Source organism: Salvelinus namaycush, chromosome 4, assembly GCF_016432855.1.
Source record: "Salvelinus namaycush isolate Seneca chromosome 4, SaNama_1.0, whole genome shotgun sequence".
Classification (NCBI taxonomy): domain Eukaryota; kingdom Metazoa; phylum Chordata; class Actinopteri; order Salmoniformes; family Salmonidae; genus Salvelinus; species Salvelinus namaycush.
This window is the reverse complement of record NC_052310.1, coordinates 66,883,435-66,901,331: the sequence shown is the minus strand read 5'-3', so window position 1 is coordinate 66,901,331 and position 17,897 is coordinate 66,883,435. Positions and strand designations below refer to the sequence as shown.

General features: G+C 40.3%; 1 protein-coding gene across 2 annotated transcripts; it reads right to left on the bottom strand.

Moving 5' to 3' along the window:
• Positions 1-842: 842 nt before the first annotated feature.
• On the bottom strand, positions 843-16,765 carry gprc5c (G protein-coupled receptor, class C, group 5, member C). Of its 2 annotated transcripts, none has more exons than XM_038992220.1 (5): positions 16,441-16,765; positions 9,803-10,883; positions 3,292-3,392; positions 2,969-3,097; positions 843-2,078 (listed from the first exon to the last, which is right to left on the bottom strand). In XM_038992220.1, exons 2-5 carry the CDS (start codon positions 10,866-10,868, stop codon positions 2,046-2,048), a joined length of 1,329 nt encoding a protein of 442 aa, XP_038848148.1. In that variant the 5' UTR covers positions 10,869-10,883; positions 16,441-16,765; the 3' UTR covers positions 843-2,045. The 2 variants fall into 2 exon arrangements, with proteins under 2 accessions (XP_038848148.1, XP_038848147.1); XM_038992219.1 differs by having other exon boundaries at positions 2,969-3,100; positions 16,441-16,764.
• Positions 16,766-17,897: the final 1,132 nt, after the last annotated feature.

Genomic DNA, 17,897 nt, shown 5'->3' with positions numbered 1-17,897 from the left:
TCCCTGTAAAACATTTTAAAAATCAGAAATGATGGCTGGATTCACAAGATGTGTATCTTTCATCTGGTGTCTTGGACTTGTGATTTAATGATATTTAGATGCTAGTATTTACTTGTGACGCTATGCTAGGCTATGCTAGTCAGCTTTTTTACTGATGGGGGTGCTCCCGGATCCGGGTTTGGGAGGAATTAGAGGTTAATGCTTAACCTATAACTAAGTGTATTCATATTAGGTGGTATCCCAGTGACAGAAGAGTCCTTTCCCAAGATTCCATGGAACCATAGAGATGTTCCAGATATGGAATTTTCCACTCTTAATGAGTCCTCGTCTGGGAACCCTGGGATGGCAGGTAAATCCCATGACACCGTCACACCTGTTGGCCCCTCGCTTAACTGATCCTGTCGTTGGCTGCACTTCCATGTGACTATTGTGTGTGTGTGTGTGTGTGTGTGTGTGTGTGTGTGTGTGTGTGTGTGTGTGTGTGTGTGTGTGTGTGTGTGTGTGTGTGTGTGTGTGTGTGTGTGTGTGTGTGTGTGTGTGTGAGAGAGAGTGTGCATGTTTACTATATAGCCACCTTTGTTGCCAAAATACCCCCCCCCCCATGCTAAGAGAAAGTCTGACTATTATTTTCCACCATTCCAGCATGCTCACAGTTCATCTGTCACAGTACGTCCAGCGGAGAGCTTAGCTCAGCTCACAGTGAGCGGAATGGTAACCTTTGCAAAATATATTGTTTTCTCCCTAAGCCATGGGTATACCGTCTGCTCTGTGGGTTGCTTTGACTGCAGGTTGCTTTGATCTATAGAGGGTTATGTCAAACACACACAGCAAATTGGCCAGTGTTGATTTTTCAGTGTAACATTTCTTGTGTTTATTCAGGAGATGAATTCACTCTGTAAGAGTGAAAGTAACACTCAGTTGGGTAAAATATCCCCAAGTGTTAGTGTTAATAAGCATAGTTATTGTTTTACACTGTGGAGATTAAAACAGTCCCATCAAAAGCACGCTAATCATTATCATATTTCCCTGCATGCTCTACTGCAGGTAGATTTTTTTGAATTGCTTTTAATGTCTGTGTTTTTACATGTACATTGATTGATTAATCTTAAACTACACAAAGATAAATAACATACATTTTTCTAAACTAATCCAATCACTAAGTTAAATTTATTGCACCTGTTACTAAAGTTTCAGTTTAAATGGTTTAGGTAGTCTTATCAATTTGCAAAAGAAGAAGAACCCTGACAATCATTCTGAATGCAGGTTGCAAGTGAATAACAATTTTAACTGTAGGATATCCTAACTCTGGCTGGATTTCAATAGGAATTACACATCACTTCGAGAGCCAGCATAATGTCATTTGCAGGCCTGCCTTGGTGTGCAAACCATGACTTTCTTAACACCTCTGTGTTAGGATGAAACTAGGTCATGATACATGTACTATCATAGAGTCATAGTTTTAGATACTCAGTAGGTGAAAGCTACAGGCCTTTTAAATGAAAGAATTCAGTAACCATGTCTCTATCGTTAACAAATACAGTCATGGGTGGTAACTCTACAATTCACTTGAAAAGATAAGGCACTCTGGGAAATAAGCAAATTAGTCAAGTGTTACGTTTTACTCTGTAGGTGTTGCGTATTACTCTACAGTAGAGCTATGCAAACACCACAATCAAGTTCCTATGAACAGTTTAAGAGTTGAATGGGGAACACTGCAACAGAGTTCAATCTTTAGCAGTTTCAAAAGTGTTATATTAACACCAGTTCAGTGGGACTCATATGTTCACTGAAAATAGTGTACATTTAACACTTTCAGAGTTAAATGTACACCATTGATTTTGCTGTGCAGGACTGTCCATTTATAGATAGGCAAATTGTTTGTATCGATCACCCAAACGTCACCTCTGGAGTCTGATAGGCTGGTCGCTTTAGAGCCAGCTCATATTAAGAATCCAATGGACAACAGCAAAATAGAGTCAACAGATTTGAATAAAATGGATGAACAAAAATGTCTCGAGGAGAGAGGTGTAACGTAAAGTCTGTGTTCACCACTGGGATTTCTTGTGCAGTCCATTACCCTGAAAAAAAGAGAGATGTTATTGTTAAAAACTGTTTAGGGGCAATTCCATGGTAACAGAATTACGCTGGGACTCAGATTTTTCACTTTAAAATGTATGCCAAACAAAAAACATTGATTTCAAAAGCTTAACAAACCACACAACTCCATGCAGAAGGTCTACCTTCAACAAGGAAGTAAAACATCTGAGTCTCACTGTAATTCTGTTATCGTGGAATTGCACATGAGGCTAATGTCATAAATATGCGTAGTGTAATGATAGTCCTAATGCAATGTGCATGTAAAAAAAGATTGAATTGATAAGAGGACTGTCCATAACACCAGAAGGAAGTAAGAAACCCACAGGACGAATGAAGTGAAAGATAAGACAGGCCCAAAACAGGAACATCTCAATAAGAGAAAAAGATGGAAAGAAAGAAACAAAAACAATATATTCCCTGGGAATGTAGAACTAAAAACCATCCAATGGGAATGTAGAACTAAAAACCATCCGGTAGGAATGTAGAACTAAAAACCATCCGATAGGAATGTAGAACTAAACACCATCCAATAAGCGCGTACAAGAGCAGGAAGAGAATACACATGCTCGTCAAGGTGAAACACAGACAAAGAGAGAATTCATCAGGAGGAACCCGTAGGTAGAACAAGTTGCTATGGATACAGGTATACGGCAGAGTTGAGAGGATTGCCTGTGCTGTGTGCAGACAGAGGCTAGAGAAAGGTGAGGAGAATGTGTCCGAGTACAGCAGGTGTTCGTCCCAAATCGCACCCTATTCCCTATTTAGTGCACTACTTTTGACCGGGCTCTGGTCAAAAGTAGTGTAATATAAAATGAAGACTGTGCCATTTGGGACGCACTGCAGAGGACATGGGTTGTCTATCTCCACCTACACTGTGGCCCTGTTGTGTCTGTGTGTCTGAGGCCTCGTCGGTGCATACTGACAGGGTACTGCCCCCTCTGTGGGCCGGGGAGCTGTTGTTGATGGAGGCTCGGGGGATGCGAGACTCGTAGGACATTTCCTGCTGCAGCCAGTGATACACATGGGCCACAACATGCAGATCAGCATCCAGACAAAAGAGAAGGGAAGAATATTTAAACGAATGGATATTAATAAGGGTCCTCCTTCTTTTTAAGAGATAATTGAAAAACAAAACAACAACAATCTGTCTGTGTGTGTGTGTGTGTGCGTGCGTGCGTGATGGCCAGTACTCACATTCCCCATTCCCTTGCTAATGATAGCTAGCTCTGTGGGCTGGTAGACAGAACTGCGGAGCTGACCACTGTAGCCGCTGTATGGGGACACAATCTTCGGATCTGAAATGTACAACAAGAAAACAGACAACAATAATAATATACGTAGGGACAATGGATAGTTTCTTTATATAAATACATATTCAACTTCTAATCTCAATCAATCCAACTTAGTCAGATACTCAGCTCTCAAATGTTGTCCTCCTCTAGGTCAGGGGTATTCAACTCTTAACCTACAAGGGCCGTCGGCTGCTGGTTTTTTGTTCTACGTGATAATTAATTGTGCCAACCTGATCAGTTCCTGATTAGAGGAGCACAATGAAAAACTCAGTGGAACTAGCTTTGAGGTGCAGAGTTGAGTTTGAGGGCTCTAGGTATTCAGTGTTCCCAAGCAACCAGTCATGGTTTTAACCACCATGACAAGATCATAAACCACTGATTTAGGCTATAAGGGTGGAATTCAGACCTAAGTTATGTGCGCGTCAATGGAACTTAATTCCCGTTTTATGCAATTTTCTCTCTGTGTCTATTCTGACAATTTAAGCATGGGGAAATTCATGTGCCAGCCATGTATTCGTTTAGGGTGGAGATCATATAAATGGAGGTGTGGCAGAGGTGTGACTACAGATGCCACATAATTAGACCTTGACTTAATTCCCTCATGATTCCACCACCCTTATGCACTAGGAAACCATGAATAACGTCTAGCTAACCTTTCAGTTCGAAGTAGAAAAACAGCTACTTTCATTTCCCCAATAGTATTAGCACCGTTCTGCATGCACTGTAATTTATAAAGTGATGAGAACTATTGATAGGAGTTGGTAAATGAGTAATCTGTTTGGATAAGGGGATAAATACATTTGTAATTGTTTTTAGATCTATTTGACGCTATGATTGCTGGAGACAAATACAATCAGTCATATGGCGGCAAAATGAAAAGTACATGTTCAATGTTCAATGTTATAAGCCAATATCGGTAGCAACCGTAACTAATAACCACACATATTTAACTGCCAATTTAGTGTTAGTTCCTTTCAGTTGGTAGGCTTACCCTACATTTCAATACATTGTTTGATTTAGACAAGTTTTATTTGTTTCCTCTGTAAACGCTGCCACGTCCATGTGGTTGTTGCTGAGGGTCACTAGCAATAATGAATCATTTTGAATTACAAGTTACAAGGAACATGTAGCCTATTTGAATCATTATGTAATGCAGACAAAATATGTCAGTTTAAGCCTGAAGCCTGGATCACGGTTCATGACGACTGGACCGTTGTCATCACAGTTCCATCATCAGTGAGGGTTAAGGTAGATTGATATGACTATTGTTCAACCACTATTGTACACTTTTCTCCCCTTCCAATATTTCATGGATTGAACTGAATATAGCAACTTTCAGTTGTTCTTTTATGAAGTAGGTAGATTCATAAATACTCTCCTAACTCTAAATCAGCGTTTCCCCAACATGGGGGGTCACCTTATTTGAGAATGGGGTCACTGGAGAAACAGGTTTATACTCAGACTCAGATGCAGCTAAGCTATCAAGCTCAATTTATAAGACGTCAGTATTGCTATCATCCATGTATATCTGGAATATTGACAATGAAACAAATACTAAGGGTGCAGTTCAGTTTTCAGTGGGAAACTAAAGCTGTCGCGGTCATCAGGTTTATATTTGGACTCAGATGCAGCTGAGCTGTCAAACTCAATCTGTAAGACGTTACTATTCGTGTCGCTACACTCCTTGTATGTCTGTAATCCAAACTTTCAACAACAACAACAAAAAATATTAAATGTGATGACATTCAATCAACAAGGTAAACTGATTGAAATACTGTCAGACTGACTTGTTATTTTACCAGGTAAGTTGACTGAGAACACATTCTCATTTACAGCAACGACCTGGGGAATAGTTACAGGGGAGAGGAGGGGGATGAATGAGCCATATGTAAACTGTGAATTATTACTGTAAGTGACTGTGATGGTTTGAGGGCCAGATTGGGAATTTAGCCAGGACACCAGGGTTAACACCCCTACTCTTACAATAAGTGCCATGGGATCTTTAATGAGCTCAGAGAGTCAGGACACCCATTTAATGTCCCATCCGAAATGCAGCACCCTATACAGGGCAGTGTCGCCAATCACTGCACTGGGATATTTGTTTGACCAGAGGAAAGGGTTCCTCCTACTTGCCCTCCAACACCACTTCCAGGGACTGACCAGGACCAACCCTGCTTTGCTTCAGAAGTAAGCCAGCAGTGGTATGCTGCTGGCTGTTATACTGTAATTGTCATAGCCACAAAAAAATAAACACTGACTGTTGACTGCATTACCTTTTTTTTTTTTACATGGTGGGGTCGCAATACTTTTCTGATATCTGAATATTTTTTTGATCAACTAAAAGGAGATTAATATATGTATTTTGATGGCTTTCTTTATTGAGCCCTGTTCTCTCAATATATTCTAGTGAGTCTGTCGATAAAATTAAAAGGTACACCGTATTTAAAGGGATAGCTTTAGATAAATGTAAACCTACTGAAAATTCCATGACAAAATCTGTTGGCCAACAAGTGGGAGGATTTTTGGCGGTTTAACTAAATTTATTCAGTGCGCATAAGGGAGCCACACACAAAGAGCTCGTTACGCACTTGCATAAGGTAAGTCTGAATACCAAATACTGTGAAGTGCTTAAATGAAAACACGTAAAAAATGTATAGATTTCCTAAGTCTGAATTGGCCCCTAACTCTATTATCTCCATTGTGCATTCAACTGTGCAACCTCTATAAACAATGGTAGTGCAAATCAGACCTGTGCAGGAAATAGTTGTATTCTGTAGCTTGTTTGAAAATGCCAACTTTTGAAATACTCGAGGTAGTCGAATATAGAGAATCAACTAAAGGCAACTATTTCCTTTGATATTCAAATACAGGTCTCAGAAAACCAAATAATTATTGAAGATATTTGAAGTTATTTGAAAATAACAAAAAATTATTAATTGGCTGCTAAATATTTGATGAAGAACCAAAAACTAGAACAGGTAGTTTAATTAGTCTAAATATATTATCATTAACACATAGTATTTATCAATCGAAATAATGGAAATAAATTATGGAAAGTAATACAAACTGATTTTGTTTTATTGGTTAACATTTGTTTTTCAGGATTTCTTTACATCATGCATTACATTAATGTTTACATCATTGTCATAGCCTATGGTTCTTGGTTAATCATTTAAGATGGTGATTGCATTTGATGAAGCGTATCAAATATTTTGTCAATCATTGAGCAACGGTCAGGCCTGAACGTTCTTCCAGTGATGCTGAAACAAACTTGGACAGAATTTCCTTATTCTGTCCAATTCCCTCAGTTATGTAGGTTCAGGTACATCCCTCATTCCCAAATTAATGGAAAAGATAAGCACAGAATGAACCAGGGAATTACATAGCACTTATCTTTCCATTTAGCATTGAGGAATATACATGGATCTACACAACAAATGACCTGGGACATGGACTTATAAGACACATTTTTGTGTTAAAAAATATAATTAATAATATTAATAAACACTGACAGGGTTGAATAAACACTGAAAGTGTGGAGTTTGTTGACCCATATAGACACCGGAAAAGTAATAAATGAACACACTGCTTAGTGCCTTTCGAGAAAATCGTACCGTTACCATCCATGACTGATTTGTTAGTGACAGAGACATGGTTGTTTTACTCATACAATACATTTTCGGTCCTATGGACTTCACAATGTGAAATCCTAAGTGAGTATGTTAACATTAAAAAAACTTTATTGAACCCAATACCATACGTATTTCATCAGGCCTTTTGAGAGCCTACTTTCACCGTAATAAAAGGGTCTGAAACTCATACATATAACTTTGCCCATCATTATATTATATTTCCCAGCATGCTCTATTGCAGTTTGATTTTTAGAATTGTTTGTTTCAATAGCTATGTTTTTGTATTCACATTGATTAATCTTATGCTACACGAAGATACATAACATACATTTTTCTAAACAAATCCATTCAGTTAGATTTTTTGCAACCATTACTGAACTGTTTGTTCCAGTTTAGTTGGCTTAGGTAGTCTCTACCCAATATTTCTAACCATGGTGCTCATTCTGAATGCAGGTTGTAGGTGAATAACAATTCTGTTGGGTAGCATAACTCCTGCTGGATTCCAGTAGAAATTAGACACTCCATTTGCAAGCCAGATTAATACTGTATGACTTGCAGTTAGAATTCCAAAACTCTGCAAAGTCTTCTTTGGAAGTTTTCTGGAAATGGAAGCAGGATATCCAGAATCCTTCAAACAGGATTTTGCGAGCCTACTCACATGCCAATTATGCACTCACAATTAAAGGTACAACAGGATAACTTTACTGGTTAGTGTTTGTACCCCTTTAAGAACAAATCTAAAAAATATATATATTAGAGAGCTATACAACAGCCTGGAAATCATGGTTTACTGTCACGAACGTTTAAATGAGTGGACCAAGGTGCAGCGCGATTGGAATACATCTTTTAATTCAACACAGAACACTTAACAAACGAACCGCCAACGTAGTGCTCACAGGCAACTAAACATTGACAACTACCCACCAAACAGACATGGAAAATGGCAACCTAAATAGGCTCCCCAATCAGAGACAACGAGCTGTCTCTGATTGGGAACCCACTCAGGCCAAAATAACAAGTACAGGGCACTCTGGGAAATATTTGAATAAGGCTTTACACTAAGCAGTGTGTTAATTTAACACTGTTCCGGTGTCTATATGGAGCCACAGACTCAACACTTGATTTAACACTGCTTAGTGTAAAGCCTTAAAAATTATATATTTTTTAAGTAACACTGGAGAATTTGCTGTGCAGTACAGTGTCACAACTTTTTATACTTATCTGTACACAATATCATTGGTTGATTGGTTTGACTTGATTATCTACACCTGGGGCCTGTTCAAGATAATGAAAATGTACAGAATGTTCAGATGTTCTGATTCAGAGGGGTTGGGTTAAATGCGGAAGACACATTTCAGAAGACACATTTCAGTTGAATTCATTCTGTTGTGCAACTGACTAGGTATCTATGGAGACGGCACAGTAACGCAAACACAAGCATTGCTATTGGGACTGAATCAGAGCTGAGGAGTGTGTTGTGTCAACATTTATGTATGCATGGGACACTGGTTAGGTCACTGTTCTATTCTAGACATCTACTAACGTGTGAGTAATTACAAACTCCCATTGAATCACCTGGTAGATTGGTGGTAATGGAACGTGTGTGTGGGAGAGGCGACTCGGTAGCTTAACTTTTAAAAAAGTCCTTTGGCTAAACATAGACAGTGACTGACTATTTAATGTTTTCATAGCTCTCTCTCATCATGAAGGACATCATCCTTTGTTCTCAGTCTCTACCAGAAACAAACATTCCCTTTAATATAATCGCCAAACACGGAAGGGTTATTTTTCCCCCAACATTCTCTGTTCTCTTCTCATTATTAGTTTGATGGGCTAGGACAAATGTTATTTTGTTTAATTTATTCAAACATGATATTCCAGTCAGTAAAAATGGTGTCCCTCTATCTTCTAATATTGTCTTGATAGGGCGTGGTGCCAGCTGATCTCTCAGCAGACCAGGACATACAGTAAGCTAATCTCTCAGTCAGGACAGAGCTGCTAACTCATAAGGCGCCATCCGCCATCCACATTACCATGTGCTATTATCCCTCCTACTTTAACCTAAGCCATGGTATGCGTCCCAAAGGGCACACTATTCCCGATATAGTGCACTACGTTTGACCAGAGACCTATGTGCCCTGGTCAAAAGAAGTGCATGCACTACATAGGAAATTGGGTGCCATTTGGAACGCAACCTTGTGGTGATGAGATGAGGCTAGGGCAGGCTGAGGGCAGGTAGAGCAGCATCAAAGAGATAGAGTGGGAGGAGGAGGGACACAGTGTCCTGTCTGGCCCGGCTGCATCCTACTAGATCAGATACGGGTCACCAACAGGATTAAAACCAGCATATCAAATTCTGAAGAGTTTGGAGAACGTAAACTGGGTGTGAAGTTCATTACCGTTTCGATGCCATTCATTGTGTTTCTTCACTGATAGTGTGTGAAGATCGCTCCATGCAGACAACAATGTTCCCTTATTCATGTGCCTGACTGTACTGATGCAAGCTTCAGTGGCCCTCTTAATGAACCTCCCCCTCTAATGTTTGCTAGGTGTGTTAGAATCATCCACTGTATGTGATGTGCCAGCAAGAGGACAAAACATCCTGTCGTCTAGTGAAGTTTACTAATTAGTGAAGCCAGGTAATTAGTGGGTCAACAAGTGTCAGTGTGTGTTTGTGAATGTGTGTGGAGCTTACGTCTGTGTGTGTGTGTGTGTGTGTGTGTGTGTGTGTGTGTGTGTGCGCGCGCCTGTGTGTGCATGCATGAATGTATGTCTACATACCTGCGTTCTCATCCATAGAGAAAGCCTTGTTCTCCATAAACATATTCTGGGCTCCTTGATCCTTCAGGATGGTCTCGTAGCCCACCCCTCTACTGGGGTACAGGTCCTCTCCGAACCCCGGCGCCCCCCCGTCCTCCTGAGTCAGAGAGCAGATCTCTGGGATGGTGTAGAGGACCAGGAACACCCAGGCATTGCAGACCAGGGCGATGGCCAGGGTAGGGTCATCCCAGCTGGGTCCACCCGTCATCAGGTTCCCCCAGGCGTACATGGTGATCCAGGCCACCCAGATGAACACAGAGAGGAGACCTGTGACGAGGAGAAAGGCTCCCTCCTGGCGTCTCTGCTTGTGTTTCCCGCACAGGGACGGTAAGGATGCCACTACGACAGCTAGGAGAAGATTCAGTACGTAGATCAGCGCCATTACAAAGTCCTGGTTGGCGATGTTACAGGGCACGTCGGCGGCCATGCCTAGTGCTGTCCCTGTAACGTTGAGCGGTGACAGTGGGTAGCGAACAATGGTAATGATCAGCCACTCTGTGTTGATGACCACCTCCACCAGCCAGAGCCCCAGGGCTCCCAGACACAGAACCCAGGCCCGGGGCCCCTGATCCCCCCTGCGGGCCAGGAGGTTCAGCCTCACACACTGCATGAGAAGACACGTGAAGCACCCGGCAAACAGCACCCCGAAGAGGAAGCGCCGCGAGGCACAGGTGGCGAAGTCCTTCCCTACGATGAAGGAGAAAGTGAGGCAGAAGAGGCCCAGGGTACAGATCAGGAAGCAGGCATGGAGCCCCACGGAGCTCCTCTTGTTCTTGTCTGTGATGAAGGGTAGGCTGGCCAGGAGGACGATGAGGAGGATGATGGAACCCACCACGCCGGCCGCCGCGAATGACTCCAGTACGATGCCCCATGCGGCACTGAGGTCACACAGGCTATAGTACAGGGAGCCTACATTGGAGCCACACCCCCCTGGGGTCACGCTGGCAGCCATAGAGAAGGGGAGAGACCAGAAAGTGACAGCGGTCGGGAGCAGATGGAGATGAAGCCTCTTGAGTGTCCGATCCATGGAATTCAGCAGAACCTGTTCACACAGAAAGAGAAGAGGGAGAGTCTGAGTGTGTTGGCATCCGAGAAGGTTATTTAAGAGGAAGAGAAGTGAGAAACGAATGACTTTGTCATCCCTTCAAAAGAGTCACTCTCGATACACCCAACCAGCTAAATCTGAGTCAGGAGCAAACAAATAAAATCATACTGTAATCAGGATGTAGTGGTGTTTACCCACATCACACAAGCAACTGATGGAGAGATTATGTTTCTGTTTAATGTTTTCTGAGAAATCCTCAGGAGGTAAGAATAAGCCAGCAACACAAAAACACACGTGGAGGTATTGCTGAAGCTGGCATTGATACCTTCTAAGAATCATTGAGTGACTTGCAGGATAAATTAGGGTTAAGTGCCTTGCTCGAGGTACACATAAACATATTTTTCACCTAGGAGAAACCAGTGAACTTTTGCTTAATGGCCCAACACTCTTAACCACTAGGCTACCTGCCGCCCCAGTGATAAAACTTAGGAATGTCAGTTGAGACACTCTTGTTGAGTCACACTCATTGGATAGCATAGTACAGGAAACACACTCACAGCACATATTGTACTGTATGTGCTGCTCTAACTATAAGTTGAACTTGAGATGAGGTGCCATGAGCCTTTTGAGGTTCTCTATTTTTATACCAAGACTTCTCCTCGTGAAGAGTTTGTCAAACCCATCTAAACAACTGCCAAATTGTTTTATTAAGCATCCCTACAGTAGTCCCAGACGTCTTTTAGTGCTGTGCCATGCCGTTTGTCTCTGTCCCTGTCAAATTACATAATGCTGAGTTAACGACAGCCATCTTATAACCAAATAGATGGAGTTGTTGTGGCGGCGGATGCTGTTTAGTTTCCTGCCATGGAGCCAGTGCTTAGCCATAAGATAAATACTTTCCAGGTGCATTAATTCAATAACCCTCATCTAATAACCTTTTCTGGCCGCAATTCTGCCAATAATGTAACAAAGCTAATGTTGGGAACTAGGGAGTAAGTAGCACAACATCCGTCAATTGTTTGTGGAGGGAAGTGAAAAACAATTGTTTTGAACCTCTTGATCTCACACATACAAACACGTGCACAGGCTAGTGCCACACACACTCACACACTCTCTCTCTCTCACACACACGCACTCACACACACTCTTACTCTCACACACACACTCACGCTCACACTCTCACTCTGTCTCACTCATACTCTCACTCACACTTTCTCACACACACACTCACACAAACTCACACTTTCACTCTCAATTTCACTCTCACTCACACTCTCACTCTCACACACACAAACACAAACATGTGAAAAAGCATGGATATGTTAACCACACCTCTTCTGCCATTAACTCTTTCAATCACCAACTAAGGTCATTCAACCTTAAACTGAATACCATGAAGAATCTTTCTTTTTTATTCTTTTTTTTTATTTATTTTTTACCATGCATCAGTTTCACTCATTGGTTGATACTGGTACTCCCTCTATATAGCTCCACATTGATCTGGTACTGGTACTCCCTCTATATAGCTCCACATTGATCTGGTACTGGTACTCCCTCTATATAGCTCCACATTGATCTGGTACTGGTACTCCTTCTATATAGCTCCACATTGATCTGGTACTGGTACTCCCTCTATATAGCTCCACATTGATCTGGTACTGGTACTCCCTCTATATAGCTCCACATTGATCTGGTACTGGTACTACCTCTATATAGCTCCACATTGATCTGGTACTGGTACTCCCTCTATATAGCTCCACATTGATCTGGTACTGGTACTCCCTCTATATAGCTCCATTATTTTATTTTATTTGTATTATTAAACTCTGCTTCGTTGGGAAGGGCTCATCAGCAAACATGTCATGGTAAAGTCTACACCAGTTGTATTCGGCGACCAATACAATTTGATTTGAAATGTCGTTTTTCCTTTTACCGGTATTATTCTCAATCCATCGCCAATACGAATCTCAAAACCTCACTGAAGACTTGACAGGCAGCAGCTCTGACAAATCACTCAAGAATATCACTCTTTCAAACCAATGAAATTACAGAGAAGGCAGGAATATAATGTTGCAGAAAAAAGGGCTCACCTGCTCAGGTGTGTACTGTGCGTGCAACAAAAGCGACAGTCAATGCTGTCTTCATCTGAAAATGTATCGATTACAGTTTTTAACAATCACTTTGGCACTAATTTCAGAACCTTGTGGTCATTTTTCAAAACTCGAGACAAAAAACTCAAAACGGTCATCACTTGTAACACAGGCTGTCCAATGTTCAAACATTGCATTGTGCATTCATATCTTTAAAGAAACCTTGCACTTGCAGAATCATTGGTTCAAATAACTAATTTATCACGAAATACCATAGGAACATTAATTTAGATCTCCCACACACAAGATACCGATAGTTTCACTGTGTAGTTGTTCGTTCAATCATTAAATATTGGAGTACAAAATATGTGATACATGTTTCATTATGGTACCACATGTAAGTACATCACTGTAAAAGGACTAGTAAAGAGAATTCTACAGACAGAGTGGAATCATTGAACAAAATCTGAAATTTATTGATGAAATACAATAAAATTACTCATAGGTTTCTTTGAATCAAAGCAAAAATAATTAACTACAAAAAAAGAAAAAAACTGCAGTAAAACATCAATTGCAGTGTTCCTCACCTGGCTTACTGTAAAAAGCAAAACAAAGGATTGATTACCGTACTTCTATATTTCCCTCAACCCTGTCTTGTGGATTTGGCCATAGGTTCTCATCCACATCACAAATGTTTTCATTAGCCAAACATCTTGGGAAGAATCTTCGGGCATGGCGAATCCAGGCCAGAAACGGGTCTGCCGTGATGTCATTGCATGCGTCATCCATGGCCTGGAGAAGGGTGGCTTGTTCGTGAGGGCGCCTATCATATACCTTCCACCTCAATGTGGAGAAAAATTCCTCAATTTTCTCTAGGATAGGGGGCAGCATTTTCACGTTTGGATGAAAATCATACCCAAATTCAACTGCCAGCTACTCATCCCCAGAAGATAAGACATGCATATTATTAGTAGATTTGGATAGAAAACACTCTGAAGTTTCTAAAACTGTTTGAATCATGTCTGTGAGTATAACATAACTTATTTAGCAGGCAAAACCCCGAGGACAAACCATTCAGATTTTCTTTTTTTGAGGTCACTCTCTTTTCAATGGATTTTCATTGGGAATCCAGATTTCTAATTGACCTTCTTGCAGTTCTACCGCTTCCACTGGATGTCAACAGTCTTTAGAAATTGGTTGAGGTTTTTTCCTTTGTGTAATGAAGAAGTACGGCCATCCAGAACGAGGGTAACTTGAAGTGTACTGTTAGATTGAGGCGCGTGACCAGAAAGCTAGCTACAGTTTGTTTTAATCCTGTATTGAACACAGATCATCCCGTCTTCAATTTTATCGATTATTTACGTTAAAAATACCTAAATTTGTATTACAAAAGTAGTTTGAAATGTTTTGGCAAAGTTTACAGGTAACTTTTGAGATATTTTGTAGTCACGTTGCACAAGTTGGAACCGGTGTTTTTCTGGATCAAACGCGCCAAATAAATGGACATTTTGGATATTTTTAAGGAAAGGAGAGTATGGGGGTAAGTACAGGGTGGTAAATTGTGGTTGGGCCTGAAACCATGCTTGCACCATTTGAGCATGGTGGAACCTGACATTATCGCACACAATGACATAGGTCATGCCATCACCTCTACAGACCTGACTTAGCTCATCAAGGAAGGTTACATTCGAACAACGAATCATGTAGCTGCCTGCAACTCAATATATAGAGTATATAGAGTAGAGAGCTTTAGATGTTGTTTGACCAAACATTAGAACAGGCAAGATGAGTAATCGAAGCAACTTTGACCGTGGTATGATTGTTGATGCCACACATGGTGATTCCAGCATCTCAGAAACAGCTGCCCTCCTGGGATTTTTACGCACTACAGTCTCTAGAGTTTACAGAGAATGGTGCGATAAACAAAACACATTCAGTGAGCGGCAGTTCTGTGGGCAAAAACACCTTGTTAATGAGAGAGGTCAGAGGAGAATGTCCAGACTCATTCAAGCTAACAGAAAGGCCACAAATTCTCAAATAACATCTGTTTAAACAGTGGTGTGCAGAATGGCATCTCTTAACGTACAACACCATGAATAATTCAGGCTGTTGTGGAGGCAAAAGGGGGTCCTACCCAGTACTAGATAGGTTTACCTAATAAAGTGGCCGGTGAGTGTACAGTAATGTCAAATCTGAAAACATGGTCTGGAAAAGTGGTACATGCGACCATAGAAACAGTGTCTGATAAAGAATGATGATGAAATATTACATCCATAGATAATGTAGTCCAATTGGTTCATGTTCCACGGTAATTGGTGTCAATGGATCTTGTTATCCTGAAACTTTCATGACCTAACATGGAATTTTGTTTGTCCGTTTCCATAAAACTATGCATTAAGAGTAATGCAACAGTTACTTATCATTTTAAGCAGTTGTATCAATTGATAGTTAGATCATTGTAATGAAATGAATAGACAGTAATTTCAGATGTAATGTGTGAATTGCATTTTGAAATGGTAATACTTTGATGTTAAGTTGTGTCATTTTGAACAGGTGATTTTAGTTCAATGAACAAAGGATCTTAGCTTTATGTGTATTGTATCCAAGCAATTTGAGAAAGTGTTAGAGTTTTGAAAAAATTGCATTTTGATCATTGGTTGTGGCTAGAGTTTTGAAAAATGACATCATGGTTCAAAAATTAGTGCCAAAGCGATTGTAAAAAACTGTAATATGTAAGTGTATATAAGCAGTGGTTCCTGGGGAACCAAAGGGGTGCATATTTTTGTTTCTACCCACATGTACATACTGCATTACCTCAATTATCTAGCACACCTGCACATTGACCCGGTACTGGTACTTCTTGTATATAGCCTCACTATTGTTTTTATTGTCTTACTATTTCCTTTAATTTAATTGAGCAAATATTTGTCTTACATTTGAACTCTGCACTGTTGGGAATGGGCTCGTAAGTAAGCATTTCACTGTAAAGTCTACACCTGTTGTATGCGGCACGTGATCAATACACATTTGATTTGATTTGATTTCAAGGATAAACTCGTCATCAGGCTTTGATGATTTGAATCAGGTGTGGTAGTTGTTTTGTAAAAATGGATACCCTCAGGATTAAGAAACACTGGGCTATATAGTGTTAATATTCCATATTTTGGACATCTATAAAAAAATGTTTTTAACCTTTATATAACATGATGTACCTAACGTTTGCATGTGCTTCACCAAAGTTTGAATCGCAAAATCTCTTCACAACAGATACATGAAGCTCAACTATAGGCTTTTAACTAACTATTAAATATTTTTTGGAACAATTTACAAAAACCCACGAAAGTTGTATAGTCTCTACTGGCTTTTGAGTGTCAGTATTAGACCGTGCGTATTGGTTGTGTTACTCAACACTTAACTGTACCTCCATCTCTTCACAAATTAAATTAATCTGTTGAGGACCTTACCTTCAGATGTCTGACTGTTGTGAATCTTTGTTGTTCTTGGTGGTCCTTGATATTGTCGCTACTTGCAATTCACCTGTTCCAACCCACACTGACAAAAAAAAAACGCGCTCTACATTGTCCCCAGGTAGCCTACATCCAGTGGGCTAAAAGTTGATAGCTCTTTGAAAATGTTGCCTATATTCCGTTTCTAGTGGTTTTGAATTACACTGCAATCTCTGCTTTTGGTCAATTCTGAAATATTGAAGTCGGGGTTGGATCTCACAATACTAGGCTTCTAGAGCTGTTCATGTGGAGCGATTGGTCCCTGGATAGCGACTGCCTACTCTCTCTCTCTCAAACACACACACACACACACACACACACACACACACACACACACACACACACACACACACACACCATTTTGATTAATACTAACAGGGTCGAGTGTTACTGTAAATAGAATAATACAAGGAACTTTTTGTCTTGTTAACTCTACAAAGATAACAAATACAATGCATTACTTCGAAGGGAAGGGGGATGTGTGAACAACTTTCTAATTGACACTTTAAAAAGGTGTCTGATTCGAATAAGTCAAGCTTGCACATAAATTACTGCCAGGAAAGTACTTGCAAAGTCCATTTTCAAGGTCTTTGCGCCAGTCGTGCGTTCCATGTCCAAGTTGCTGCATTTGACCGTGGTGACCTCGAAGGTATTCAAAGTGTCTTTTCCCCGCTCCATGGATTGAACATTTATATGCAATTGGGTCATCAAGACTAGAAGTAGACCATTGTAAATAAATTAGGCTATCTTTTCGCACCTCTCCTCAGAACATGTATAGCCTATGATGAAATAGAGACTCCCAATGTGTCAATAGCCTAGTTTTGCATCTGCACACACAGATTATCTTTCTTACAGTTTTTTTCAATTGTTTAAGCACAATTTTGAAAACAGGGCCCGGTTTGTCAAAACACTACACACAATTAGCACAACCCTACACCAAAGTAGCACAACACTTCAGATCATTTGCAAAATGGAACACTTTTGTCAAAACTATACACGACTTCATAGAAATAATATTTTGTTACCATACGAAACACACACATTTCATATGACTTCAATCTTTTTGAACCAGTTACACACTGCTGTTGCTAACCTAAAACACTTTTAGCAAGTCTAATTGTCAGTGATTAGAGTAGTGTAAATGAAGTACACAGAGAAAGTGCAACTATACAAACACTACACAAGACCAACGCTGCAGACTGAGGAAAATCAAAATCATTTATTTCTCTCCATATACCCAAATCAGTCAACATGTCAACATGGAGAATCACAACAAAACATGTCCCAGTTTTCATGCTACTACAGTAGTGTGCATAACACTGTTAGCTCAGCAAACAACAGACAAACTTAAAATACTGTATCCAGTACAGGTTACAATTACAGTAAATAACAACAACAACAAACATAAAAAATAA

Excerpts from the sequence above, each read along its gene's own strand:
- gprc5c (XM_038992219.1), bottom strand. The coding sequence starts at position 10,868 with ATGGATCGGACACTCAAGAGGCTTCATCTCCATCTGCTCCCGACCGCT. Across the intron at positions 3,393-9,802 it reads CTCTATGGATGAGAACGCAG|ATCCGAAGATTGTGTCCCCA; the intron begins GTATGTAGACAT and ends TGTACATTTCAG. Across the intron at positions 2,079-2,968 it reads AGACACAACAGGGCCACAGT|GGTAATGGACTGCACAAGAA; the intron begins GTAGGTGGAGAT and ends TCTTTTTTTCAG.